At 37.3% G+C, this 27,160-nt stretch overlaps 1 protein-coding gene across 2 annotated transcripts in view; it reads left to right on the top strand.

The window, feature by feature from the left end:
- Positions 1 to 26,716, top strand: part of WAPL (WAPL cohesin release factor) — a 92,636-nt gene extending 65,920 nt beyond the window's left edge. For both annotated transcript variants that reach the window (XM_040485623.1, XM_040485622.1), the window contains exons 6-19: positions 720 to 872; positions 1,119 to 1,255; positions 1,971 to 2,082; positions 3,988 to 4,215; positions 6,396 to 6,507; positions 7,505 to 7,602; positions 8,538 to 8,614; positions 12,791 to 12,966; positions 13,490 to 13,605; positions 14,016 to 14,180; positions 16,818 to 17,025; positions 19,473 to 19,561; positions 23,952 to 24,047; positions 24,370 to 26,716. In XM_040485623.1, the coding sequence (XP_040341557.1) occupies positions 720 to 872; positions 1,119 to 1,255; positions 1,971 to 2,082; positions 3,988 to 4,215; positions 6,396 to 6,507; positions 7,505 to 7,602; positions 8,538 to 8,614; positions 12,791 to 12,966; positions 13,490 to 13,605; positions 14,016 to 14,180; positions 16,818 to 17,025; positions 19,473 to 19,561; positions 23,952 to 24,047; positions 24,370 to 24,435 (1,833 nt within the window). In that variant the 3' untranslated portion in view covers positions 24,436 to 26,716. The remainder of the gene's footprint in view (positions 1 to 719; positions 873 to 1,118; positions 1,256 to 1,970; positions 2,083 to 3,987; positions 4,216 to 6,395; positions 6,508 to 7,504; positions 7,603 to 8,537; positions 8,615 to 12,790; positions 12,967 to 13,489; positions 13,606 to 14,015; positions 14,181 to 16,817; positions 17,026 to 19,472; positions 19,562 to 23,951; positions 24,048 to 24,369) is intronic.
- Positions 26,717 to 27,160: the final 444 nt, after the last annotated feature.

Raw genomic sequence — 27,160 nt, 5'->3', positions numbered from 1 at the left:
AGTTAGGGATAGAGATCTCTATATATACATTTCCCTGTCTCCTTAAGTTGAGTATATTCAACTGTGTTTACTAGTATAGAATCATCATTGTGTCTATTAGTAATTATATACCAGCCTTTCATTATGACTATACCCTAAATTGAAGATTCTTGTACCTTTTCTTTTTTTTAGTGTTTGTTTATTTTTGAGACAGAGAGAGACATTGTATGATTGGGGGAGGGGCAGAGAAAGGGGGGTACAGAATCTGAAGCAGGCTCCAGACTCTGAGCTGTTAGCACAGAGCCTGATGCGGGGCTTGAACTCACAAACCGCAAGATCATGACCTGAGCCAAAGTCGAATGCATAACCTACTGAGCCACCCAAGCGCCCCCAGATTCTTGTACTTTAAAAGTTCTTTTGTCTATCTGTTGTAGTTTGATTGGCCCTTTCCAACTTTTCTCAGTGTTATGTATGTAATTGTGGTTCTTTATTCCTTCTAATGGTCCTGGAGACAAATAATAGATTGTCTGTGAAATCTGAGGTTAAAAAAGACCAGAAAGAATTCCCGAGTGGTTCTTTTGTTGAGTCTTACCTAGTAGTGCATGGAATTTCAAAGTAGCCCTTTATGACCTTTCAGAGGCTTTTCCCACTTTTTTTTTAAGCCAAATTTACTAGGTAGATGAGTTATTACTATTTTTTTATATTTATTTAGAACAATAATTTAATACCTTTATTAATAGGTGAGGCTGTCTTCAAAGGAACCAAATCAAAAAGATGATGGAGTTTTTAAGGCTCCTGCACCACCACCCAAAGTGATAAAAACTGTGACAATACCTACTCAGCCCTACCAAGATATAGTTACTGCACTGAAATGCAGAAAAGAAGACAAAGAAGTAAGCAGCTATATAGTTTCACTGCACGTGGATAAATTTTTGTATGTAACATTTAGCCTTTTAATGTCTTGAACAGATATCCACGAACTTATCTTTTCCTAGTACTACCAATGATTTTAAAAACATTTCTTTTAGTTGCCATATATTGAACTGTTTTATACACTTTTAAATGAAGTACAGCAAGCCCGTAGATTTAAGTATGCTAGTTCGTGGTTATAAAAGAGGAGGACTTATTTTTCTTGGCAGTTATATACAGTTGTTCAGCATGTGAAGCACTTCAATGATGTGGTGGAATTTGGTGAAAATCAAGAGTTCACTGATGACATTGAGTACCTGTTAAGTGGCTTAAAGAGCAGTCAGCCTCTAAACACACGTTGCCTTAGGTAAGATCTTATTTTTATATTTGATAATTATGTGCATGCTATATCTTATTAACACTTTCCAGCCGAATAGAGCCAAACATTTGTGAGTTTATTATCATGAATGTATTTTATAGTCAGTGATAAGTTAGAATGTGATTGATTTCTCATGAGGAACTTGATTCTACATGGACAATGGAAAGTTGGATGATCATAGCCATTTAGTATAGTACAGTCTTCAGTTTACAGATGCTTAAAAGAAGTGTTACATTAAAAAAATCATTAAAATTATTTTTCATCCCTAAATTTTAGACAAGTAATAAATTTGTTTTAAGCATGTTTTGATTTGGATCATCTTTTGCATACTATAATAGATTGAATATCTTAGTTTGAATTATCCAGTCAATTGGAATATATCCAATCAAACATTGTCTATAGTCCTGATACAACAAAAATGTTAGTTACAAAAAGTAGCTGAGACCTTTCGCTTTTAATGGTAGTAGTAATACACTAAAGACTACTGTATGTTAGTTACATTTTTTAATATAGCATACCTAATCACTGTGCATCAACAGGTTTTTAATAATTCATTTTACCCATGTGTTTTATATTGTGATCTCAATGGGTAGTGCTTTGACACCCCTCACCTCTCCCCATTTGCTTGTTTTGGTATTGCACAAACAAAAAACTAATGCACTAGCTATTTTCAGTCCCCCTAACCTAGTCTGTTTTCTCCTAGTGTTATTAGCTTGGCTACTAAATGTGCCATGCCCAGTTTTCGAATGCACCTGAGAGCACACGGAATGGTAGCAATGGTTTTTAAAACCTTGGATGATTCCCAGCACCATCAGGTATTTTTAAGTTTCTGGGATTAGGAAGCATTATTTTAAAATTTTAGTCTATTTAGCTATTGAAAAATATCTTCATTGGTTATTCATATATGAGTATTTCCTAATTTTGGGTTCAGTTAGTTTTATTTGCTGAATATATAGAGCTTAATGCTAGAAGTTTTTTGCTTAATACATTATTTAAGGATGTTTTCTCATGACCCTGTTTTCTCTTAATTTGTTAATTTATACTATTAAAACATCATTTTGATTTCATACCTAACATACTATACCATACTATACTGAATATTTAATTCTGTATGCATTGATTTCCTTTAATCATAAGATGCTGAAAAAAAAAATCTTTAATTATTCTATTGAAAGCATCAGAAAAATGGTTTGAAATTTAAAAAAAAATATTTAGACATTTTGTTTGGATGTTGAATCTAGTTCTAGCCCATTGTGAAAAGAAATCTCATTTTCATTATGGCTTTGACACTGTCTCTTAAAAATCAAGCATATGTAATAAAAGTTGGGTTTAACATTTTTCAAATTGGGAAAAAAATCATTTATCATTATCAGTAGTGGTGTTTTCAGATCATTTTATTATATTTTTGCTCAAGGAAATTATGTTTTAAATGCAGATTAGGTGACACAGTTTGATAGTGAATATTCTGAAACTGAAAACAGTGTACTTAACCCTGAGTTGGGAGAACTCCATTGCCAAGTTGTAGCAGATACAGAACAATGAGAGGAAGAGAAAAGAACTAAGAATTAATTTGCTTTGTTACACAGTTAGGAGAGGACCAAGGCATTAGTGTGTGCTCTTGGGGGCAGTGGATTTCCCAAGGCCTATACTGTGACATCCTAATTTCTAAAAATAATTTGCTCTGTAAGCATTTAATTAGTCACCTAGTCAAAAATTTTTCTACTTTGGGAGATTTAGAGTTTAAATCTTTAGATAATTATGTTTCTGTACATATGAAATAAGTGTAAGTACAAAATACTCCAAATGTTAGACTATCCCAACATAGACCATTTTGTTAATATTAATGGTTACCTAAAATATATTACCTCAGTACTCTGGCTTTTAGTATCTATTATAAGCAGAGTATGCTAATAACTGCCTGATTTCAATGATTTTGAGAGCACATTATATTAATGTGAAAGCATTTTTTTTTTAATGTTTATTCACTTTTGAGAGAGAGAGACAGAGTGCGAGTGGAGGAGGGTGAGAGAGAGAGGGAGACACAGAAACTGAAGCACACTCCAGACTTTGAGCTTTTAGCACAGAGCCCGATGTGGGGCTTGAACCCATAAACTGCAAGATCATGACCTAAGCCCAGCATCAGACACTTACTGACTGAGCCAGCCAGCCAGCCAGGCACCTCCTGCTTGATATATTTTAAAGAAATGAGTCTAAATATGTTTATTTGAGCATCTTAACTTTATAGTATTGACACAAACTCAGCTGTGTTTATTTTATAGAAAAAAAAAATACCTAAGTGGTACAGATTTTAAAACATGCTCTTGATTTAAAATTGAAATTCAACTTTATCAACTATAATATCCTAAAGTGAACTATTGTATAAAAACAGGGGTGTGTGTGTGTAGCTGGAAAAAATGTTTTATAAACTCTTAGCACAGAATGGCTAAGAAAATATGTAGTTCCACTTAACATTTTTCTAGTTTGGGAGCATGCATATAGGGAGCACTGATAGAAAGGAAAATTTTAAGTACTGATAGAAAGGAAAATTTTAAGTAACAGACCTTTATTCATTTAATTCATATTTTCCTAGAGTATGCCCCTTAAGGGGGCAGTTTGCACTGAATATAACATTTTTAAGGCTTCCAACAAATCTCAAAACAGTCTCATAAATGAAATTGTCACCAGTTGTGTACATTAACTTTTATTTTTGTCTGTTGAAGAATCTGTCCCTTTGTACAGCAGCCCTCATGTACATATTGAGTAGAGATCGTTTGAACATGGATCTTGATAGAGCTAGCCTAGATCTAATGATTCGACTTCTGGAACTGGAACAAGATGCTTCTTCAGCTAAGCTACTGAATGAAAAAGACATGAACAAAATCAAAGAAAAAATTCGAAGACTCTGTGAAACTGTCCACAACAAGCATCTTGATCTAGAAAATATAACGGTAGGTTTCTTCCTTCCGTCCATTATAAAATTAAAATTACTTTCAGAAAGTTTTAAATTAGTCACAGCAGGTGTGTGACTTTGGACAGATCATTTAATCTCCTGGTCAACAATTGGGCAAGTTCTTCTAAGGCTTAGCTCTGAGCATGATTCTGTTCCCTGCCTAAACTAGCCCATCTATATTTAGATTTTTTGCCAGTAAATTTTCTGTTGTGTTCTGTCTGTCCTTTTGTCTTGCTTGGGTTTTTTTGTTTGTTTTTTGTTTGTTTTGTTTATTTTGTTTATTTTTTTAGTCTATTAACTATATTTAGACTGTTAGGAATTTGAATTCTTATTCTCTGTAGGTTTCAGGAATAAAGATCCAGAGGATTTTCAGGGGCCGTTTAAATGAGCATTCACATATTCCAGAGTATCTCAAGGTGTCTGGTTAACTCCTCAAGAGCCCAAGGCTCTGAAAGAAGTTTCCTGCCAGCAGCAATTGGGGTCATGGCCAGTAACCCTTAGGCTCAACACAACTCCCGAAGTTTAAGATGACTGTGTTGCTTCTGGTTGATTCTAGTTCTCCTTTCCTTTGGCTGCTTTACTAGTAGAATCAGTAGTATCCCCACAGGTTACTAGGTCAGTAGAAGATAATTGGCCTTGTCATTTTGAAAATGTATGCTTTTTTTTTTTTAATTTTTTTTTTCAACGTTTTTTATTTATTTATGGGACAGACAGAGACAGAGCATGAACGGGGGAGGGGCAGAGAGAGAGGGAGACACAGAATCGGAAACAGGCTCCAGGCTCCGAGCCATCAGCCCAGAGCCTGACGCGGGGCTCGAACTCACGGACCGTGAGATCGTGACCTGTCTGAAGTCGGACGCTTAACCGACTGCGCCACCCAGGCGCCCCGAAAATGTATGCTTTTAAAAAGAAACATAATAAGAAAGAAAATGAATAATTAAAGGCAAATGAAGAGAAAGAAAAACTCTGGTCCGGTTGTAAATACCACTTACTTTACTGTCGTGACTTTACTATTCTGGGCTTACTGTAGTGATGGTCTTCAATCATTATTTCATATAATTTTGTCACGATAGACATATCGTGTATCCAGGCTGCTAACACTGCATGTCAAGTTCAAGACTAGTGAATCTGAAACCCTAAAAGTAACAGGATTTTTATTCAGAAGAGATAAGAAAATATACAGAATTTAAAAACAAAACAAGCAAAAAATCCCAAGCAGCTTTGCAAGGAAAATAAAGAATTACTGACAGGGACTCAGAGTAGAAGAAATACAGTTAGCTTATAAATATGTGGAAAAAATGTACAAGTTTACTATAGTTCGAAAAATTCAAACCAAAGCAATAAGATATCATTTTTTATCCTTTGGCAAAAATTTAAAGTGATAGCTAGTGCTTTTGAGGATTCAAAAGCAAGGTGTACTGATAACACCTACTACACTTTGTTCCTAGAGTTAAATGTTACAACCTTTGTGGTAAATTATTCCAATATAGTGTATTACAGTTAATACATAGGCACTTTGATTCAACAGTCCTATTTTTCTATCTTTGTGCCTCTGTTCTATAGAAAGAACAGTATCAGCATTTATTTTATTGAATTGACAAATGATAGACTTTTTTTTTTTTAAGTGAGCTCCGTGCCTGATGTGGGGCTCTAACCCACAACCCTAAGATCGAGAGCCACATGTTCTATGCCCTGAGCCAGCCAGGGGTCGATAGACTTCTTTCTTTTAAGCTTATTTATTTGTTTTGAGAGAGAGAGAGATCTCGAGCAGGGGAAGGGAAGAAAGGGGGAGACCGAGAATCCCAAGCAGTCTCCATGCTGTCAGTGCGGAACCCGATTCAGGGCTGCTTAAACCCATGAACTGCAGAATTATGACCTGAGCTAAAACCACAAGTTGGATGCTTAATGGACCGAGCCACCCAGCTGCTCCTAGATAGACTACTTTTAATAAGGGGTTTTCTCTGTAAAAACAAGCCAGTGGTTTAAAGTGTTTCTTCAACTTAGACTAGCCTGATAAAAATTAGTTCAGTTTTACTTATGAAAGCACTTATTGTTACAAAAAATACTATGGGCTGGTAGCATGCAGTGAACTTTTCTAAAGTAAAACAATCTGTAGAAGTGTTACCTCAGAAATCTCACCAAGATTCAATATTCATTAATGATGCCTCTGATTTTTAGACTGGGCATTTAGCTATGGAGACCTTGCTGTCCCTTACTTCTAAACGAGCAGGAGACTGGTTTAAAGAAGAACTCCGGCTTTTGGGTGGTCTGGATCATATTGTAGATAAAGGTATGACATACACATGTATATAACTTTTTTTTTTTTTTTTAACGTTTATTTATTTTTTTGGGGACAGAGAGAGACAGAGCATGAACGGGCGAGGGGCAGAGAGAGAGGGAGACACAGAATCGGAAACAGGCTCCAGGCTCTGAGCCATCAGCCCAGAGCCCGACGCGGGGCTCGAACTCACGGACCGCGAGATCGTGACCTGGCTGAAGTCGGACGCTTAACCGACTGCGCCACCCAGGCGCCCCATGTATATAACATTTTTAATGTTACTTAAAGCCTGAAGAAAATAATCTATTTACATACTTCAAAAAAATAATGACATCAATTTAAACATATTTTATTTTTATTTTTTTTAAGATATATATATATTTAAATGTTTGTTTATTTTGAGAGAGAGAGGGAGGAGAGAGAATCCCAAGTAGGCTCCAACACGGGGCTCGATCCCACAAAGGGATAAACCGTGAGATGATGACCTAAGCCGAAATCAAGAGTTGGATGCTTAACCAACTGAGCTACCCAGGCATCCCTGTTATTTTATTTTTTTTAATGTTTATTTGAGAGAGGGAGGGAGGGAACATGTGAATGTAACCGGGGAGGCGGGGAGCAAGGAGAGAGAGAATCCTAAGCAGACTCTGTTTGTGGGGCTTGATCTCACAAACCGTGAGATCCTGACCTGATCCAAAATCAAGAATTGGATGCTCAACTTACTGATTACCCAGGTGCCCCAAGATCTGTTCTTTTAGCAGCATCTTGCAAATCTCTGACTTTTAAAGGAAAAGCCATTAGCACTCTGATATTGGGGAGTTATGGAAATAAAAGAGCAACAATAAGAGTTTCCTATATTTCAACATTTCAGTGTTCTATAAAACTCAGAATAAATTATATTCAGAGAGGTTCTGGCATGTTCGTGGGTGCAGATGGCGTTTAATGTTAGTTAAGGAGATAAATATTGAGGTGATGAGACATACTAATTTTGTATCCATTTTGTTTCTCCTAGTGAAAGAATGTGTGGATCATTTAAGTAGTGATGAAGATGAAGAGAAACTAGTAGCCTCATTATGGGGAGCAGAGAGATGTTTACGAGTTTTAGAAAGTGTGAGTATAAGTATGGACAACTATGTTGAGAAAATTGTGACTGAGTGGGTGAGAGACCGTCAGATATTTTTTATGAAGTATCCCAAAAGTTTACTTTGCTAATCCAAACTGAAATTATAATGCATTCGTTGAGCAGCCAGTGTTAATGAACAAGCTAAATAACCAGTTTGGTTTAAGAATGCATATTGTCACTCTTTAGGAAACCTTGCAGGTTAAGTTTGTTTTTATTATAAAATGTCCTTGTTCTTTCCTTAATGTGGAATTCTGCTTAAATATATTGTTTGTGGAAAATGGTAATTAAGAGCTGTCAGGTTTTTGTTTTGTTTTTTTAATCAATAAGGATTTTCTTGATTTAGCTATTTGAGCCAGATCGTAATCACAGCTCTTAATAATATTTGACTTTGAAGAATGCTACTGTTGAACTGTGTATGCCATAAGTATATTTGTTCTTTGGCTTTTATGAATGATTAAACCTAGTTCGGTGTAGGTTATAATTTATGCTGGCAGTGCATTTCAGGATAATATAGAATTAAAAGTTCTTGGTGTAGACAAAATTGAAATTTTTCCTGCTCTTTTAGAGTGCTTCAGGTGCATTACATTAAACAGGTAGCATTTTTTTATTCTAAATTAATCCATTTAGGGACTTTAATAGTTTATAAGTTAGAGACTGCTCTTTTCTGACATTGAGAGTGATTGGTAATTCATTACAGTGAATGTGTAGTTCAGAATGTTACTTATGAGCAAACAGTTGTAAAAATGCTTTAATTTTATAACAGGAATAGCTCTATTATTCTAAATATGGAACATGTTGGTTATTCCCTTAGATGACAAGGGCTGATTCTTCCCTATCTTTGTCTTTACAAGGGATCGTATGTTGTATGTAAATGAATAAAAGCTGTGTATTGCCACAATTATTTCATATTTTTCCCTTTTAGGTAACAGTACATAACCCAGAGAATCAAAGCTACTTGATAGCATATAAAGATTCACAGCTCATTGTTTCTTCAGCTAAGTAAGTTTTTTTGAAATATCATGCAGTTTATTCAAAACATTTGAGTTGAGGGGAGCCTGGGTGTCTCAGTTGGTTAAGCTTCCGACTTCGGCTCAGATCATGATCTCACAGTTCATGAGTTTGAGCCCCACATCGGGCTCTGCGCTGTCATCTCAGAGCCTGGAAGCCTGCCTTGGATTCTGTGTCTCCCTCTCTCTGCCCCTCCCCCACTCTCACTCTGTCTCTGTCTCTCTTTCTCAAAAATAAGCAAACATTAAAAACATTTTAAAAAGGGGGTGCCTGGGTGGCTCAGTCAATTGAGCATCCAACTTCAGCTCAGGTCATAATCTCGCATTCATGGGTTTGAGCCCTCTGTTGGGCTCTGTGCTGATAGCTTGGAACCTTGAGCCTGCTTTGGATTCTGTCTCCCTCTCTGCCCCTCCCCTACTTGCACTCTGTCTCTTCTCTGTCTCTCAAAAAATAAAGTGTATATAAAAAAAAAAGGCATTTGAGTTGACCATAAAGGAAGTATGATTGTATCACCTTCCTTCATAAGACACTTTTGTCAAGTTCTGTGAACAAGAGGTAGTACATGTAGTACAAAAGTTAGGAGTGCAGATTATGGAGCCAGAAAGACTGAGTATGGATCCCAGCTTCATAACTTTAGCCCTGTGACCTTGGGCAAGTCATTTACTTGCTACAAGTGCTTTAGAAGGGGGTAATAATTGCATCTACCTACCTAAGGTTGTTGTTACTAAAGATAATTTGTATATATGCTAATATATGTTATATATAACATTTTCAAAAATGTTTTAAATGGTATATTTGTAAAATATTAAAATATTTTAAATGATTTTTAAATGTCTTTCTTGTCTTTAAATGTCTTATTGTATACAATGTATATATTACGATGTTAATATATATGTGTATGCATAAATAATTCTTAGATATGGTAAAAACTAAGTATTAGTCCTTATTTTTATTGTAAATGACCCTTTTCTAACCCTCTCCTGTCCTTTATATGTGTTTTTCCAGATCTATATGTAGCTCTCTCTATTGTACTCTCTCTGCCCAACTTGCATGACATTAGGTTAATGCTATCACCTCAGTTCACATAAAATTTCCAGTTATGTTTCCAGCCTTGGTTCAAGTTTAGTACAACAGCCTCTTCCTAATCTCCATCCTAGTTCTTGATATCTCGCCTTCAGCCTGTCCGGCCCAATACCACAGGGGCTTAACTTTCCCAAATCTCTGCTTTGTAAATATAATCCCCAATGCCAAATCTCTGGTTCCTTTTTTTTTTTAATGATTTATTTATTTTTTAATTTCCATCCAAGTTAGCATATAGTACAACAATGATTTCAGGAGTAGATTCCTTAGTGCTTCTTACCCATTTAGCCCATCCCCCCTCCCACAACTCCTCCAGCAACCCTGTTTGTTCTCCATATTTAAGAGTCTCTTATGTTTTGTCCCCCTCCCTGTTTTTATATTATTTTTGCTTCCCTTCCCTTATGTTCATCTGTTTTGTATCTTAAAGTTCTCATATGAGTCAAGTCATAGGATATTTGTCTTTCTCTAATTTCACTTAGCGTAATACCCTCTAGTTCCATCCACATAGTTGCAAATGGCCCAAATCTCTGGTTCCTTATTGGCCTTGGATGTGTGTTCCTAGTCCTTGGAATGAAATCAAAAGCCCACTGTAGCCTGACTCGAGTTCATGTGTTTTTAATCCTTATTTTACTGCATTTCAAACACAGACAAAAATAGACAAAGTAGTATGATAAATCCTTTTTTTTTTTTTTTTTAAGTTTATTTATTTATTTTGAGAGAGAGTGCGAGCCGGGGAGGGGCCGAGAAAGAGGGAGAATCTTAAGCAGGCTCTGCGCTGTCAGCACAGAGCCCAGGCAGGGCTCGAACTCACAAAAACTGAAATCATGACTTGAGCTGAGATCACAAATCGGACACTTAACAGACTGAACCATCCAGGCGCCCCAGTAGTATGATAAATCTTGATGTATGTACCATTAAGCTTGGATAATCATCAACCATGGCCCGTCTTGTTTCCATTTGTAACCCTGTTGATAATTCTTCTGTATTAATTATTTTGAAGCAAATTACAGATTTCATTAATCCATTAAATACCTGAGTATATAAAGTTTCTTAAAAGAGGACTCTTTAAAAGATGTAACCACAGGGGTGCCTGGCTGGGTCAGTCAGTGGAGCTTGCGACTGTTGATCTCAGGGTTGTGAGTTTGAGCCCCACGTTGGGTGTAAATATTACTTAAAATTTTTTAAAGTTAATTTCTTAGTTAAAATCATCTGGCAGTCTGGGCTGATAACACAGAGCCCGATGCAGGGCTTAAACTCAGGAACTGCAAGATCACGACCTGAGCCAAAGTCAGACACTCACCCCACTAAGCCACCCAGGCACTGGCCCCAAAATTCTAAACGAACGAACGAACGAACGAATGAATGAATGAATGAATCAGTGAGTGGTGTAACCCCAATACTGTTTTCATACCCTATAAATTATTGACTTAATGTTATCATACATCCAGTCAGTATTCAAATTTCTGGTAGTCTTTAGTTTCCAGTAGATCTGTAGGTTTCCCCTGGGTCTTATTTTTTGGCCTTACATTTGTACATTTGTAAATTTTGTATCACATTTAGTACCTTTAAGGCTTGTGTTCTAGTTGTTATTATGTCTTATTCTCCCTTACCAAAGAGTATTCCTGCAGGTTAAATCAGTTTCTTCCTTTAAAAACGTCTTGTATATTTCATGACCCCTGTACACATGGTGTCTTTCAGGAGGTATTTAATATGACAGTTTTCATCTCTTTCATTGTGATTAGGAATTTTCTGTCAAAAATCTTAGAAGTAGCCGTAGGGGTCAGAATTGGATGTTTGTGAAGTAACACTCCTCTGACTTTTTAAACTTTTCAGTAGGACCCTGATAATGCAGGGATAGCATATTGAAAGATAAAATGATATACCTCTGATGTTTTCCCCTCATTTACCAATTAAAACCAAAACCATGTTTTAGCTCAGTTCTATTGAAGGCAGTTAACAATAATAGCACAGTTAGTTCTGGCTCACATCCTCAAACATCTAAACAACAAATTTATTTTATTTTATTTTATTATTTTTATTTAATTTTATTTCATTTCATTTTATTTTATTTTATTTTAACTTTATGTTACGTTTGTTCATTTTTGAGAGAGTGTGTGTGTGAGCAGGGGAGAGGCAGAGAGAGAAGGATACACAGGATCTGAAGCTATCAGCACAGAGTCTGACGTGGGGCTTGAACCCACAAATTGCGAGATCGTGACCTGAGCTGAAGTTGGATGCTTAACTGAGTGAGCCATCCACAAGCCCGAGCAACAAATTATTTTAGATTAGACATGAGGAACACCTTCCTAATAATATAATGTGTTTTAACAGGAGAGGCTAGAGAAGGATGAGTTACAGTACAGTTTTCTTTAGGAGTTTTGTGTGGTGTATATATAATCAAGTGAGAGAGCATATACTTTTTTGAACTAATGGACTTGGTGATTTAAAGACAGTCTTCAGAAATACTAGGCTCACTTAAAGATTATATTTCCTTGTTATTTTGGGTAGCATCTTGAAAATCCTTGGGATGTAACTGATAACCCTTATGGCTGCCAGGAGACATGTCAGTTAAATGACCTCATGTTAAAAAAATATGATGTACTCTAATGTTTATGAAGTATTTAATATCATCTATACAAGGTTATTTATTATGCATTATTAACACAAATAATATTCTTTACCTGCTCAGAGTTTGCATCCTAAATGAAAATCATCTAAATGAAATTCAGAAGTGTAGTTCTTAAATTATCTTGTTTAGGGAGGGATTGTGGTAGGTCTGTTTTGGAGAGATTGGTAAAGTGGGGACAACTGTAAGTAGTACAGATGTAAGCTTCTCCACTCAGTTTATAGTTTTAACTTAGAAAAATTTAAATTATCGAGTTTTCTCAAAATAAAATTTAGCACTTAGTGTGATATTAGACCTACTTGGTATATGATTAAATAGTTAATACATTATACCTCTATAATAGAAAGAGATTAATTTGGCAGCATTTATGACATTTAAAACATTAAGGTCCAAGTAAATAGAAATTCTTAGTATAACTAATTTTGTTTAGCATAATAGTCTACATTTTGTTTTCTCTTAAGAGCATTACAACATTGTGAAGGATTGATTCAGCAGTATAACCGTGCTGAGAACAGTATATGCTTACCTGACAGTAAGCCTCTGCCTCACCAGAATGTAACCAACCATGTGGGCAAAGCAGTGGAAGACTGTATGAGGGCCATCATTGGGGTATTGCTCAATTTAACTAATGACAATGGTAAGTTATATTTTCTACATGTATTCTCATTGAAAGATTGTATATTACATGTAAAAACCAGTTATTCCCCTTATTTCTTTCCTCGATGTAGTGATTTTTTAATTGCCATCATGTAACTCACTCATGTATAGATTTAACTACTTGTAGATTTTTTTTTTTTTTTTAAGTTTACTTTTGAGAATGAGCATGTGTGGGAGCAGGGGAGGGGCAGAGAGAGAGAGAGAGAGCGAGAATCCCAAGCAGGCTGTACTCTATCATCATGGAACTTCAAACTGCCAAACTGTGAGATCGTGACATGGGCTGAAATCAAGAGTTTGATGCTTTACTGAGCCATTCAGGCACCCCAGTATTTTTAGGGTCAGCCTGGGAGCTTGGTTTGGAAATAGTATGGTCAAAAATATATTTTAATAAATAGTTATGTATTTCTAACTTTTTATATCAGTGTTAATGAATATTGGTTGGTAGTATCCTAGAGAAGAATCCATAACAATTTTCATATTCCTAACATTCCTAACTCTTTCAGAGTGGGGCAGCACCAAAACGGGAGAACAGGATGGCTTGATTGGCACAGCAATGAACTGTGTGCTTCAGGTTCCAAAGTACCTACCTCAGGAGCAGAGATTTGATATCCGAGTGCTGGTGAGTTGGAGTGACTATTTCAGAAATTAGTATTTAATCTATTAAAATAAAAACTTCATCTTAGTTTTGGGTTTAAGAACCAGCTGTTCAATATATTGAGGGTTTCAGTGGATTACTTGTGAACACACCTCATATTATACAAAAGAGAGCCAGGAAGGGCTCTGTGCAAAAATAAAAAAAGTATTAAGTATGAAAACAATCTAAAAGTTAAAAAAAAAAAAATAACCTAAAGGTTGTGATTTTTAAAAAGCAGTGCAATCATTGTGAAGATCATTGTCTTTCACACTGGTTTTTAACCATTTAGTGGATGGCAGAACACAGGTTTCTAGCTGCCAATAAAAGTTACGTATACTGTGTTGATTTGCTTTTAATTCTCACCTGTGGTAATATGCATGTTTTAATTTTTGTAGGGCTTAGGTCTACTGATAAATCTAGTGGAGTATAGTGCTCGGAATCGGCACTGTCTTGTCAACATGGAAACATCATGTTCTTTTGATTCTTCCCTCTGTAGTGGAGAAGGAGATGATAGTTTAAGGATAGCTGGACAAATTCATGCCGTTCAGGCTTTAGTGCAGGTAAGCAACAACTTCAAAACAAGCTAACACCTTCAGTTTGTTGCATTGTCCAACTTCTTCATCATTTGCACCTTTCCTGCCTCTCTCCCTCCCCTTTTCTTTTGTGGGTGTGTATGGGTGTCTCTATCTAGCTCCCCTCGCCAGTTCACTCAAAGGTACACTGGGTTAGAATGTATACCCTTCCTTACTGCACTCCACTGACAGTTTAACTATAATAGTCACTCCTTAGGCATTGTTAGTGAAAAGCAGAAACAAGGCGTATTTGTTTTATCAAAAGATTGCAGGTCAAGAATCCGTTTCCAGCCCCAATCCCATCCAGTTCAAGTCCTCTAGCATTTACTTCTTCGTGTGATCCGTGTCTCGGACTTTTGTGTTTCTAAATATTGGGCCATACCTTTCCTGTTTTTGGAAGCAGGGGTGGGGTGCACACTTTTCAGAGTATGTCTGTGGAGTAATTTCCTGGCTTAGGAATTGTGTTAAGAATAACTATATTTAAAAATTAATGTCCCTGTGGGGCATCTGGCTGGCTCAGTTGGAGGAGCATGATCGTGGAGTTGGGAGTTTGAACCCCACATTGTGTGAAGAGATTAAATAAGTAAACTTAAAAATAAATAAATAAATAAAAATTGATGTCCTCAATTCAGTGGATCCCGGTCACCAAACACACTCCCTGTCCTCAATTTATGCTTCTCCCAAAAAACTGCATGGCTGTGTTTCTTGAACAATAGTGGGCACTGTAGTTTTTCTTTTCCAGTCTAACAGGTTAGGTTCCTAACTACCTTTTTCTTTCCTTAAATGACAATTTGCATGTTCAGAATTGATAATGAACTATCCTTTTCATTGTTTCCAAAACTTTTACTATCCTGTTAATCCTTTTGGCCTTTTTGAAAATACCTTTTTTTTTTCTTTTAATGTTTATTTTACTTTTGAAATACAGAGACAGAGTGCAGGCAGGGGAGGGGCAGAGAGAGGGAGACACAGGATCCAAAGCAGGCTTCAGGCTCTGAGCTGTCAGCACAGAGCCCCAACATGGGGCTTGAACTCACGAAGTGTGAGATCATGACCTGAGCCGAAGTCAGTGCTTAACCAGCTGAGCCACCCAGGCACCCCTGAAACTACCTTTTTAAAGAAGGTAATCAGTCCACAACAACTTGATCTTTTCCTGAGTCATAACTATGACCCCATCATTCTCTTATCAAATATTTTGATCCCAGGGGTTCTTTTATACTCTTAAAAATTATTGGGGACTTAAAAAGAATTTTTGGTTTGGGGTGCCCTGGTGGCTTAGTTGGTTAAGGGTCCGACTTCAGCTCAGGTCATGATCTCATGGTTCATGGTCGAGCCTTGCATCAGGCTCTGTGCTGATAGCTTGGAGCCTGGAGCCTGCTTCAGATTCTGTGTCTCCCTCTCTTTCTGCCCTTTCCCTGCTCATGCTCTCGCTCTCTCTCGCTCACTCACTCGCTCTCTCAAAAATAAAAATAAGCATTAAAAAAAAAAATTATAAAAAATTTTTTGTTTGTGTGTTTGATCTATTGATATTTACTGAATTTGAAATCAAAGCAGAAAATTATAAAACAGAGGCCTTCGTTCCCTTAGCCATCAAAGCACTAACATAATCACATGGTATGTAGATTCTGGAAAACACTGTACATTCATGAGAGAAAGAAAAGTGAGTTGACCTCTTACTGTTATGAATGTGATTTTTGACCTCACAGATTTTCTAAAGGGATTTTGGGGACTCCTAGAGATTTCTTGAACCAATTTTAAGAAATACGGCTTTTGTATAAAGCTCAAATTTTATTTTCTTAAGGGTATTAAAAGTTTCTATACCACTCTTCTGTATACTCAGCAACTTTTTGAGATTTACTTGGCATTTGATTTTCAGGTAGTTGTTTTTAGTAACTTGGAGTTTTCCCCAGATTCTATCAGTAAATACTTTCTGTACATTCAGCACTAGCCCAGCACAAGGAAAATAAAGTACATGAAGGCAAGGAATTCAGTACGTTCCCTTTTGACTTAAGAGTTTTCCCTGTGTACTTCCACTGACAATTACATTTTCATTGTTAATAATATTAGTTGAGATTGATCCAGTTCTGAGTGTTTTCTCTGAGACCTTTTGCTTTTTATTTTTACTGGTGCTTGTTTATCTCTTTAGATTTCTTTTAAAGAAGCCATGTTGCTTTTCCCTAATATTATATAGGTGTGTGCACGCGTGTGTGTGTGTGTGTGTTAATGTTATATAATTTTATTTAGTGTCCTTTCTTAATTTTATCCCGTCTGCTCAGGCTTAAAAAAAAAAATTTTTTTTTTTTAAATCAAGTTTGTATTTTTGCTTGAAATATCCTGTCATTATTATCCAATTTAAGGGCACATGTTGAGATTTGCATTCTTACAAACAGAATGCCTATAACATTAGTAGATACATTTAATTTACTTGATTGAATCCCAATAGCATTTATACTTCCTTTTTTGCCTTCAGGTGGATGTAGAACAAAGCCTTTTATCGTAACTTACCCTTTTTAACCAGACAGCATGCTTCTTAGGGTTAGTGATTTTGAAAGCAAACAGATCTTATATTTGGGTACATACATGTTGGTTGGTGTTCTTTTAATGATCTTCAAAAAAAAATTTTATCAGCTGTTCCTTGAGCGAGAACGAGCAGCTCAGTTGGCAGAAAGTAAAACAGATGAATTGATCAAAGATGCTCCCACCACTCAGCATGATAAGAGTGGAGAGTGGCAAGAAACAAGTGGAGAAATACAGTGGGTATCAACTGAAAAGACCGATGGTACAGAAGAGAAACAGAAGAAGGAGGAGGACGATGAAGAACTTGACCTCAATAAAGGTACATTTATTTTAAGTCGTGTATTCAAATTGAAAATGTTTCCCTCTTAACACCTTTTTAATTCGTGTGTTGTCATAATCTTGCTATGATTGTTTGGCCTCTCTAGTTCAGTGCAGACAAGCTTTCATATTTCAGTGCTCACAGGAATTCTTCTTTGCTGGTTTCCTAGTGGTGAGGAAGGCACGTGTGCAGTGTACGAAAGGTCTGCCTTTCCCAGGCTGGGCTTTACTCAGTGAAAAGAGAGTGGTTGAACATTGGGACTCCTAAAGGTTTTTACAATTTTGAGATTTTTTTATGGGTCTCACTTTATAAAGTGAGATCTGTTATCAAAATTACAGTAACAGTTCTCAAATAGTATTAGCTTGCAAGCACTGTAAGGAATAAACTGATGGAGTCATTACATTTATTATCCACTGTTGTCAGCAGCTGATACTGGGTTTACTTTTTATGCGTGTACTGCAAAATAGCCATTTGTAACTTCATGTCACTCTGGTTATGAAATTAAATAATATGGTTAGCTTTACCAGGCTAGGAGGCAAGCCCCAGCAAATGTCTTTTTCTGAGCCTAGTCTTTCTCTTATGTCCACGGTTCCACTAATGCCATTAGTTCTAATATTGTAAAAAATTGCTGTCCCATTCTCTAAATTTTTTAAAATTTAATGTTTATTTTTGAGAGAGAGAGAGAGAGAGACAGAGCATGAGCAGGGGAGGGGCAGAGAGAGGGAGACACAGGATCTGAAGCAGGCTCCAGGCTCTGAGCCATCAGCACAGTGCCCACCACGGGGCTTGAACTCCTGAATTGCGAGATCATAACCTGAGCCGAAGTTGGTCGCTTAATCAACTGAGCCACCCAGGCGCCCCAGCTGTTCCGTTTTCTCAGTGTTCATGTTTCCTTTGGGATAATATTTTTGGTTGTGTAGCATTCTTTTTAAATAATAGCTTTATTGGCATAAGTGTTAGCTTGTGAGGACCTGCTGTAACTGTAGACGAGCAGCTTAAACAACAGAAGTTGATTCTGTCCCACTTCTGGGGGCTGTAGGTCCAAGATCAAGGTGTTAGGATTGGTCTCAGAGCTGATCTCTCCTTGGATTGTAGATGGCCATCTTCTCCCTGTCTTTTTACATGGTCTTCACTCGATGTATCTTTGTTCTCATTTCCTCTTAGGAGGATGACAGACAGATGAGGACCCACCCCAGTGACCTCACTTAAACTAACTTCCTGTTTAATTAAACACCCTATCCACCTCCTACCCTGAGGCACTGGGGGTTAGGAGCTCAGCATATTCAGGGGGTGGGGTAATAGTTCAGCCCACAACAAGATAAAATTCAGCCTTTTAAAGGAAACTTTGGAGTAGTTTTCATTGTATTCACAAGGTGCAACCATTACCACAGCCTAATTTCAGAACATGTCATCATCCCCAAAAGAAACCCTATGCCCATTTAGCAGCCACCACTCTCTGTTCTCCCCTCCCTGGCCAGTGGCAACCACTAATTCTGTCTCTGGATTTGCCTATTCTGGACATTTCCTGTAAATGGAATAATAATAGTAGCCTTTTGTGACTGGCTTCTTTCACTTAGCCCAATGTTTTCAATGTTTTTCATGTTATAACATGTTACCAGTACATAAGTTCCTTTTTATGGCCAAATAATATTCCATTGTTGGTATGTACCACACTTTAATCTTCAATTGATGGACATTCAGGTTGGGTCCACCTGTGGCTCTTATGAATAATGCTGCCATGACATCACATTCACATACAAGTTTTTGTGTGAACATATATTTTCAGTTCTCTTGGGTATATACCTAAGAGTAGAAGGTGCTGGATTATTTGTTAACTCAATGTTTTGCATTTTAGGGAACTATCAAACTGTTTTCCAAAGTGACTGCCTCATTTTATATCCCTGCCAGCCACATAACAAGGGTTCTAGTTTCTCCAAATCCTTACGAATAGTTATTTGTCTTTTTCATTTTAGCCATCCTAGTGAGTGTGAAGGTATATGTTACTTGATTTGCAGTTCCCTGTTGAATAAATGGTGTTGAGCATGTTTTCACCTGCTTATTGCTCATTTACCTATCTATGTTGTCTTTTCACTTTCTTGATGGTGTCTTTTGAAATGCAAAAGTTTTGAGTTTGACGAAGTTTGGTTTATCTAATTTTGTCACTTGTGGATTTGGTGTGGTGGCTAAGAAGCCATTTCCTAACCCAAGGTCATAAAGATTTAGTCCTGTATTTTTGTCTAAGAGTTTTATGGTTTTCATGCTTATATTAAGGTCCCTCTTCTATTTGAGTTATTTTTTGTTAATTTGTGTGGATATCCCATTTTTCTAGTGGCATTTATCGATGTTTAAGCAGTTCTGAAGAAAAGATAACAGAATTGGTGGTTTTGTGGGGTGGTTTCTTGTTTGTTTTGATATACTGTTACAGTTTTTTGTTTAAATATTCTTAGCCCTTCAGCATGCTGGCAAACACATGGAAGATTGCATTGTGGCCTCGTACACAGCGCTGCTTCTCGGGTGTCTCTGCCAGGAGAGTCCAGTAAGTAATGGTTCAGTATTATGTGTCTTGAAAAGATTCCATTGTGACAACTTCATACCATTACCTAATTTACTTATGTATTACTCTATTTTCATCTTCATGTTAAAGCTTTCAAATATTTGATGACTTTTTTTAAAAAGCTTATTTATTTTGAAAGAGAGTGGGAGAAGGAGAGAGAGGATGTAGGACTCAAAACTCATGAACCATGAGATCATGACCTGAGCCCAAGTCAAGAATTGGGCACTTAACCAACTGAGCCACCCAGGCACCCTTATTTGGTGAACTTGTAAAGGTATTAATTATTTCTTACTCCAAAATAAGAGTACATCGGATTTAATGAGAAAGGTTTTTTTTGTTTGTTTTTTTTAATGTTTGTTTTTGAGAGACAGAGACAGCATGAGCGGGAGAGGGCAGAGAGAGAGAGGGAGACCCAGAATATGGAGCAGGCTCCAGGCTCTGAGCTGTCAGCACAGAGCCCAATGCGGGGCTCGAACTCACGAGCCATGAGATCATGACCTGAGCCGAAGTCGGATGCTCAATTGACTAAGCCACCCAGGCGCCCCAATGAGAAAGTTTTTGATGGATGGATGAATTTATTGAAATGGCTTTGGTTGAAGTAAAAGCATAATATAAAACCTGTGCTGAGCTGGCTTTAGTCTCAGGGGGGCTGGGGGGGTGGGGGGAAGGAAAAAATCTAGTCTCAGTGATATTATTATTAAGGACTCAGATAATGTGTCTTTAAACCCAACTGCCCTCTGCATGTTGTTTTGTCTTGTGCTTGGTCTCCTCCTGGCCCCATACTGGCTCTAGCTACCAGTCTCCTCTAGTTAAATAAGGTCCAATAGAAGAAGGTAGCCTTCCTCCTGTATATTTCTTTTTAAGAGCAGAGTTCCACCCCCCATCCCTCCACACCCACTGCACCAGGTAGACGTCCTCTTATCTTGGCCAACTTTGGCTCACGTGGCTTTTGTTCAAACAACTTACTTACTGGCAGGGAAAATGGGATTACTATGTAAGATTTAGATTATGATGGTTTAACTAGAAGTATTAGTGTCCAGATGGTAGGGCTGAGTCAGCATGAGGGCAGACAGTTCTGGCTAATGGGACAGTCATTGGGAGGACTTTTTAAGGGGAAGGTCTAGTGAAGAGCCAAATTTTAAAATGAAAGGGAAGTTCTTTTCCTTAGGAGCCAAGGGCATTCAGGAGGCAAGAATGGAAGTCTATTCTATAGTGAAATTTTGGGTTAGCTTCTCGCTCTCTTTTTTTAATGTTAGAGCATGTGCAAGCAGGGGAAGGGGCAGAGAGAGAGGAGACAGAATCCCAAGTTAGGCTCCATGTGGATCTCACAAATCCTGAGATCATGACCTGAGCCAAAATCAAGAGGTGGACGCTTGACTGACTGAGCCCCCCCTGTGCCCCAAGTTTGCTTCTCTTTTGTGTTAAATGTTTTTTCTGATCCTTTCTTGTCCATCTCTTCCATATTTATATTCTAGTCAAGCTCTGATCTAAATGCAGACTAGCGTGCTCCGTTGTGGCCCTTCCTGGCACATGGCTTTCAAGATCAAGACCAAAGTTCTCATCATGGCTCTAGAGGCCCTACAAGATTTTTTCAGCTCAGCCCTTTTCTTTGTTTCCTTAAATTCAGAGATTTAAAAAAGTTTTGTTTTTTTTTTTATGTTTAATTTTTGAGAGAGAGAGAGAGAGGGCAACCAACCACGAGCAGACGCAGAGAGAGGCAGACAGAATCCAAAGCAGGCTCTAGGCTCTAAGATGTCAGCACAGAGCCCAGTATGGGACTGGAACCCACCAACCCTGAGATCATGACCTGAGCTGAAGTCAGACGCTTAACCTACTAAGCCACCCAGGCGCCCCCTTGAATTCAGAGATTTTAAGGGCAGATGAGAAATGCTTATCAAGCAGAGGGGAAAGAGGAAGAGGCAGTTGTCAAAAACAGTGGGCATACTATTTAAATTTAACAATTTTTAGGTATTCTGTTTTGCACACACCCTAGTTTCATTTATATTCTTTCTTAAATAACAGGTCTAGAAATTAATTTGTGGTATTACCACATATGATTTACCTTTGGCCATTTTTCTCATGTATAAATTTCTATTTGTCTGTATCTCTTATCTCTAAAGAGGTCATAAGGTCCTTAAATTGTAGGCAGTGTTGTGAATTCATAGAACCCTGGATGTCTTTATTGCCTTGGGGCATTATTATGATTAACCCCAGAAAGCTAGCTGATACATAAAACGTAATGGAAATTGGTTTGCTGAATGTGTAAGTAAAAGAGACACAAGAAAGCAGGTGGTTATATTATAGTAAAAGATGCCTGTAGGAAAGGGCTGCATGCTTCGGAAGCCCAGGAGCTTAGGTCATTTTCCATTGCATACCATGTATCTAGTGCATTGTAATAGTCTCCTCACTCATTTTTGTCTTTCCTGCTCTCTTGACTCCATTCCTGAAATCTTGGACACTGCACCATAGCTAGCTAGCTTTTTTTTTTTTTTTTTTTTTTTTAAATTTTTTTTTTTTCCAACATTTATTTATTTTTGGGACAGAGAGAGACAGAGCATGAATGGGGGAGGGGCAGAGAGAGAGGGAGACACAGAATCGGAAACAGGCTCCAGGCTCTGAGCCATCAGCTCAGAGCCTGACGCGGGGCTCGAACTCACGGACCGCGAGATCGTGACCTGGCTGAAGTCGGACGCTTAACCGACTGCGCCACCCAGGCGCTCCCATAGCTAGCTTTCTTAAGACCACGTTTCTTGTCTCCCAGTCATTTAGGGAATCATAACTTTGTTTATGCCTTCATGTAAAACTTGTTAAAACTGCCTTCTCCATTTTCCAAATCTGTTCTTCCCCTTGGGTACTTTTCTAAATTTCCCAAATAGGCCATGCCATTTCTCATTTTTTTCTTTTAAGTAATCTCTACAACCCAACATGAGGCTTAAACTCACGACCCCGAGATTGAGTCGCACGTTCTTCTGACAGAGCCCCTCTCATTTTTTTCTTTTTGTACTTGCTGCTCTCTGTTTAAAAGTAAATGCTGTGACTGTCCTTCCCACGCCCCAGCCACTATATGTTGCATTCTGTTTTGATGGAAAGGGATTTGATTATTGAGGCTTTCACTCAAAACCTTGGATCTAGTCATTCTGTGTCATAGAAATCGCTTTTCTACTGAGCAGTCTTCATAGCACCATAGCTACTGCTTTTGCCACCACTATGCTAGCACACTGCTCTCCTAGAAATTGCTTAAAGACATTCTTAAATTAGCTTTCATTTAGCTCTATAGTTTCCATCATGATTGCCCTTATAACATTCATCACTTCAGTATATTTTTTAAGCATTTTGTAAAATCTGTTTTAGGTGCAAGATTAACTCCGGAGTAAATATGCACAGCTGGGGGCTTACGGTGGCTTTCAGTGGCTTTCGGTGGGGAGGTGGTTCACTTAGATTATGGGCGATTGATAGCACATAACTTAGCGTAATTATTTTAGTAACATTTATTAGATCTTTTCTGAAACTGTATCCATACATTATTTTGTTTATTTATAATTTCAAAAGTACCCTGACAGGAATTTTTTTTACAAAGGGAGAGGGGACTGCTGGCAAATGTCTTAAAAGCATAGCATGTAATCTCATTCCCTGCCCCCATCACGAAAATCCGAAGTTCAGCCCCCACCTTCTGGCCCCAAACTCAGGACAACATATTTTCTTTTGTGCTTTTTATTATAGGTGAACCTTCTTAAAAGAGCCTTTCCTTTTATTATGAACCTTTAAAACAGTTCAAAAATATATTGAAATAGAACAGGTTTTTTAAGCAAGTTATATATTTTCCTTGTAACAGATTGGTTATATATATATATAGTTTGGCTGCTTCTTGCTAACAGTGAAGGGAAACACCTTAATGTCCTTTCTTGGCATTGCTGACATTCTCTCTCTCACGAAACTAGATTATCTTTGGAAAGATCTAGTTAATTCCTAGCCTACATAGGAACATGAGGATTTTTTTTTTTTTCATAAGCACTTCTGAGGACATTTTCAACTTCCCTCTTGTCTTCTTGACGCGCCTGCCCCCCCGCCCTCAACAGTGCATTTTGTTATCTCAGGCATTTTTCTCTGTACGTTTACAAAAGTAAATAAGGACACAAGTGTTTCATTGTAGCCTTTCCCAGTTTTACCTTTCTGAGGATGGGATGGAGTAGGGAATGGACACATACACTGGCAGATTTAGGAGGGTAGAAAAGGAAATTGCACATTAACCAAGGAGTTCAAGGACCTTGTGGAAGTTTCAAACAGGGTGTGTGCCAAAACCAACAACCCAGTGCCGGGGGCAGACTCCTGTTTTCTGCTGCCTGACCCATGTTTCTTTGATCTGTTTCCTCAGATCAATGTGACCACGGTGCGGGAATATCTGCCAGAAGGGGACTTTTCAATAATGACAGAGATGCTCAAAAAATTCCTGAGCTTCATGAATCTTACTGTAAGTAGCTTCTGTTGCAGCTTGTGTGGTCTTAAATATGATACTGTCATTAAACAGTAGGAATTAAAATGCTGTATGGCCATAGTGACTAGAAGCGAAAAGGGATTCTCTTTTAATGTGTTCTTTTTAAGATAATTGTTCATTATTATGGCCAAATATATTGGCATTATGTTATCAAAGCCACAATTTAATCTTCATATGTTCTGATTCATAGTGTTCAGTTTAGTAAAGCCAAAGATTCTAAGCTTTGATTTGATGCTTGATAAAATTGGTTAAATATTAACTGTTACTTCCTTTCTGCCCCTCCCCACCTTCCCTTCAGTGTGCTGTTGGAACCACAGGCCAGAAATCTATCTCTAGAGTGATTGAATACTTGGAACATTGCTAGCTGCTTTACCTTTGCTTCAGGTGCTCGGTAATGCTGGAGCTATTCTTAGACAAAGAAAAGTCATGAAAGAAGTCCTTGAAGATATACCAAGAACATTCATCAGTATCATTCATGTTTGGATTTTTAAGGCCACCTGATTTCTTCGTCATGCATTCTGCATTTGCTAAATGACAGTTACTACATCAATCTGCAACTATCAAAAATGAGGGAAAAGGTTCAGGCTGTTAACAATTCCATGCAGTATTTAAATACACTTAACTTTGGCAGAGTTTATACTCTCCCCTCTTCTCTTGCTTCATTCTGGGCAAGTTTTAAGGGGAAAATTTGTGCTGCTGTTAGTGCAACTGCTGTGTATGTTGAGCCACTGTTGTCATGCCAGCCAGGTGCAAAGGCAGCTTAGCTACTGAGGTATCGAATGTTTTGAGGACATTCTAGACAACAGCTTAGTTCCTTTTTCAGGCTCATTTGCTTTTGCTTTTTTGTTGAATGATTCCAATCGTAAATAAAGCTTTTAATAATTTTGTGAATTTTTTTTTGTTGTTGTTCCCTGAACTACTGTCTATATTTAAAATTAGATGGAATCCAAAGACACAAGGGATTAATAGTATATTTTTTTATTTTTGATTTGGGTTGTTGAGCTGTTTTTCACTTTTGAGACCATGACCATATTATCATACCATAATGAGTCATAGCTATAGACACAAGAAAACAACAGTTTGAGGGAATATTATGTAAGATGATGTGCCCTGTTAAAGGATGAAGCAAAATAGACAAACAAACCCAGGGTAGTTTACGCTTAATGCTAGAGGAGGCTCTTGAAACATTGTTTTGAGGGAGGGCTCTCTAGATATATTTTCTAATGTTCAGTACAATAAATATAAGGAAGCTAAAACACCAATGTGGAATTCATGTTTCCAGATAATGTGTATATTCTTCTACAGAGTGACAGGATCAAATGCATAAACGCAAAGCCTTAAATTGCTGGTTCAGAGAAGATGCTTTTTTTCATTCAAATTCTTAGTTCATAGAACAGTGTGTTTGGAAAACAGTCATGGAACACACAAAACACATTTTATATATTTAATTTCACAACATTGCAACTCTTTCTTATGTTAATTATTGTTCAGACCACTGGTTAAACTTTTTTTGTTGATTGGGCCTGAATACAGGCTTTCCAGAGATTTCTTTCATTAATACTTTTAAATACCTTTCAGGTAGTTATGTTTCTTCATTGGATTTGTAAAACTTGAAGCCATAAAAATATATTAGTTTGGTGTGTATTGAGGAAAATAGCTTAAAAGTCTAATTGTTATCCATTTAGACTTTGTTATTTCCTTGTATAAAGTGACAAATCGGGGCTCTTGTATCAGTGCCAGCTGTAATGTTTTTTAATGCAGTGGCTGCCTTCTATTGTCTTCCTATTTTTGATAATGCAGATTGTTGGGAAATCTATAAGGAAGTAACTGATTCCAGGCAAATTGTTTTCTTCCTCCTACCCACCCAACCCCCACCCATCACCTCTTAACAGCATAGTTCTAGTTATGCCAGTGTAACTTGGGAAGGACCGAGGTTTTATTTGCCCTGAGTATAAATGCTAGCGTAGTGACCTATTTTAAAAGTATATCAGTAAATGATATCCATAAAATTGAATTAGCTAGATATATTTTGTTTAATAATTTTAAAATGCATTGATATTAATCATTGGCTTTAGGAATTGAACAGATTTTTGGTTAAAAAACCTGACTTGTGGCAGATGGTAAAGAATCTTCTAAAATGTTTGGATGAGAACAGTCAGGGCGAACTACATTTTTCTGTTACACTGGTAATCATTTGAGAATTGATTTACCTCCGTGTTTAACAGTTTTTTTTTTTTTATTTTGTTTTTTAAATAATAACTAATTGTCAAGCACTGATAGAGATGCAGATTGTGGTGGGGGTGGTGGGGGAGAAATCACCTCACCAACTGCAGTGCATTTGTGTGTTTTTAACCCTCAGAGAACTCTGCATTTTAGGGTACTTGAGGCTGACTTGCAAATTAAAGTTTTAAAGTAACCTTTTTTCCATTGTAAATATTTCTGTAAATACTACCAATTGGAAATTAGAACAGTAGAGTACTTTTCTGAATCCAATCCTATTTTTATTTTATACAGTATTTCTCAGCTGTGATCTTTGGAGCAAAAGCCAACGGCAGGAAAAAAATAGTTTGTACCAGTTTCATGAAGTATGTCTTTGGGTTTTTGTAAATAATTTTAACTCAAATAAAATTGCTACTTTCAATACACATGTTGTCTTTAACATAAATCTATTGAACTGTTTTGGAGAAAGAAAGCTCATGAACTTGATATAGCTGACTAAGGGGAGATATGATGTGTTACGTGAATTTCCCTTTCAACATACACATAAAAATTTAACCAGTTTTTGTTAAACGTTACATAACCTCTCCCTTCCTCATACTCATCCGAATGTCAACTCTTAACTTGGATTCGTTTAGGGATGGTGATTTTCTGCTTGTATGTAGTTAGGCCCGTGATGCATTTGTTAAGTTGCCTTAGTCTTTTTGCCCCTCTGAATATGACCCAAGACTTTGTTGATTTGTTTTACAGCTGCTTTTAGTTTTTCAGTTTTCTTAGATGTCACAGTTTCCTGCACAAGTAGATTCGTCAACCTCTCCTCACTGCTTTCAAAACTAGATTCGAAGGGGCCTCTCCCGTGAGCTCGCATCCAC

Source organism: Herpailurus yagouaroundi, unplaced genomic scaffold, assembly GCF_014898765.1.
Source record: "Herpailurus yagouaroundi ecotype Mexico unplaced genomic scaffold, PumYag 163, whole genome shotgun sequence".
Classification (NCBI taxonomy): Eukaryota; Metazoa; Chordata; class Mammalia; order Carnivora; family Felidae; genus Herpailurus; species Herpailurus yagouaroundi.
Note: the sequence above shows the minus strand (reverse complement) of the source record. Positions and strands in the feature narration are given on the sequence as shown.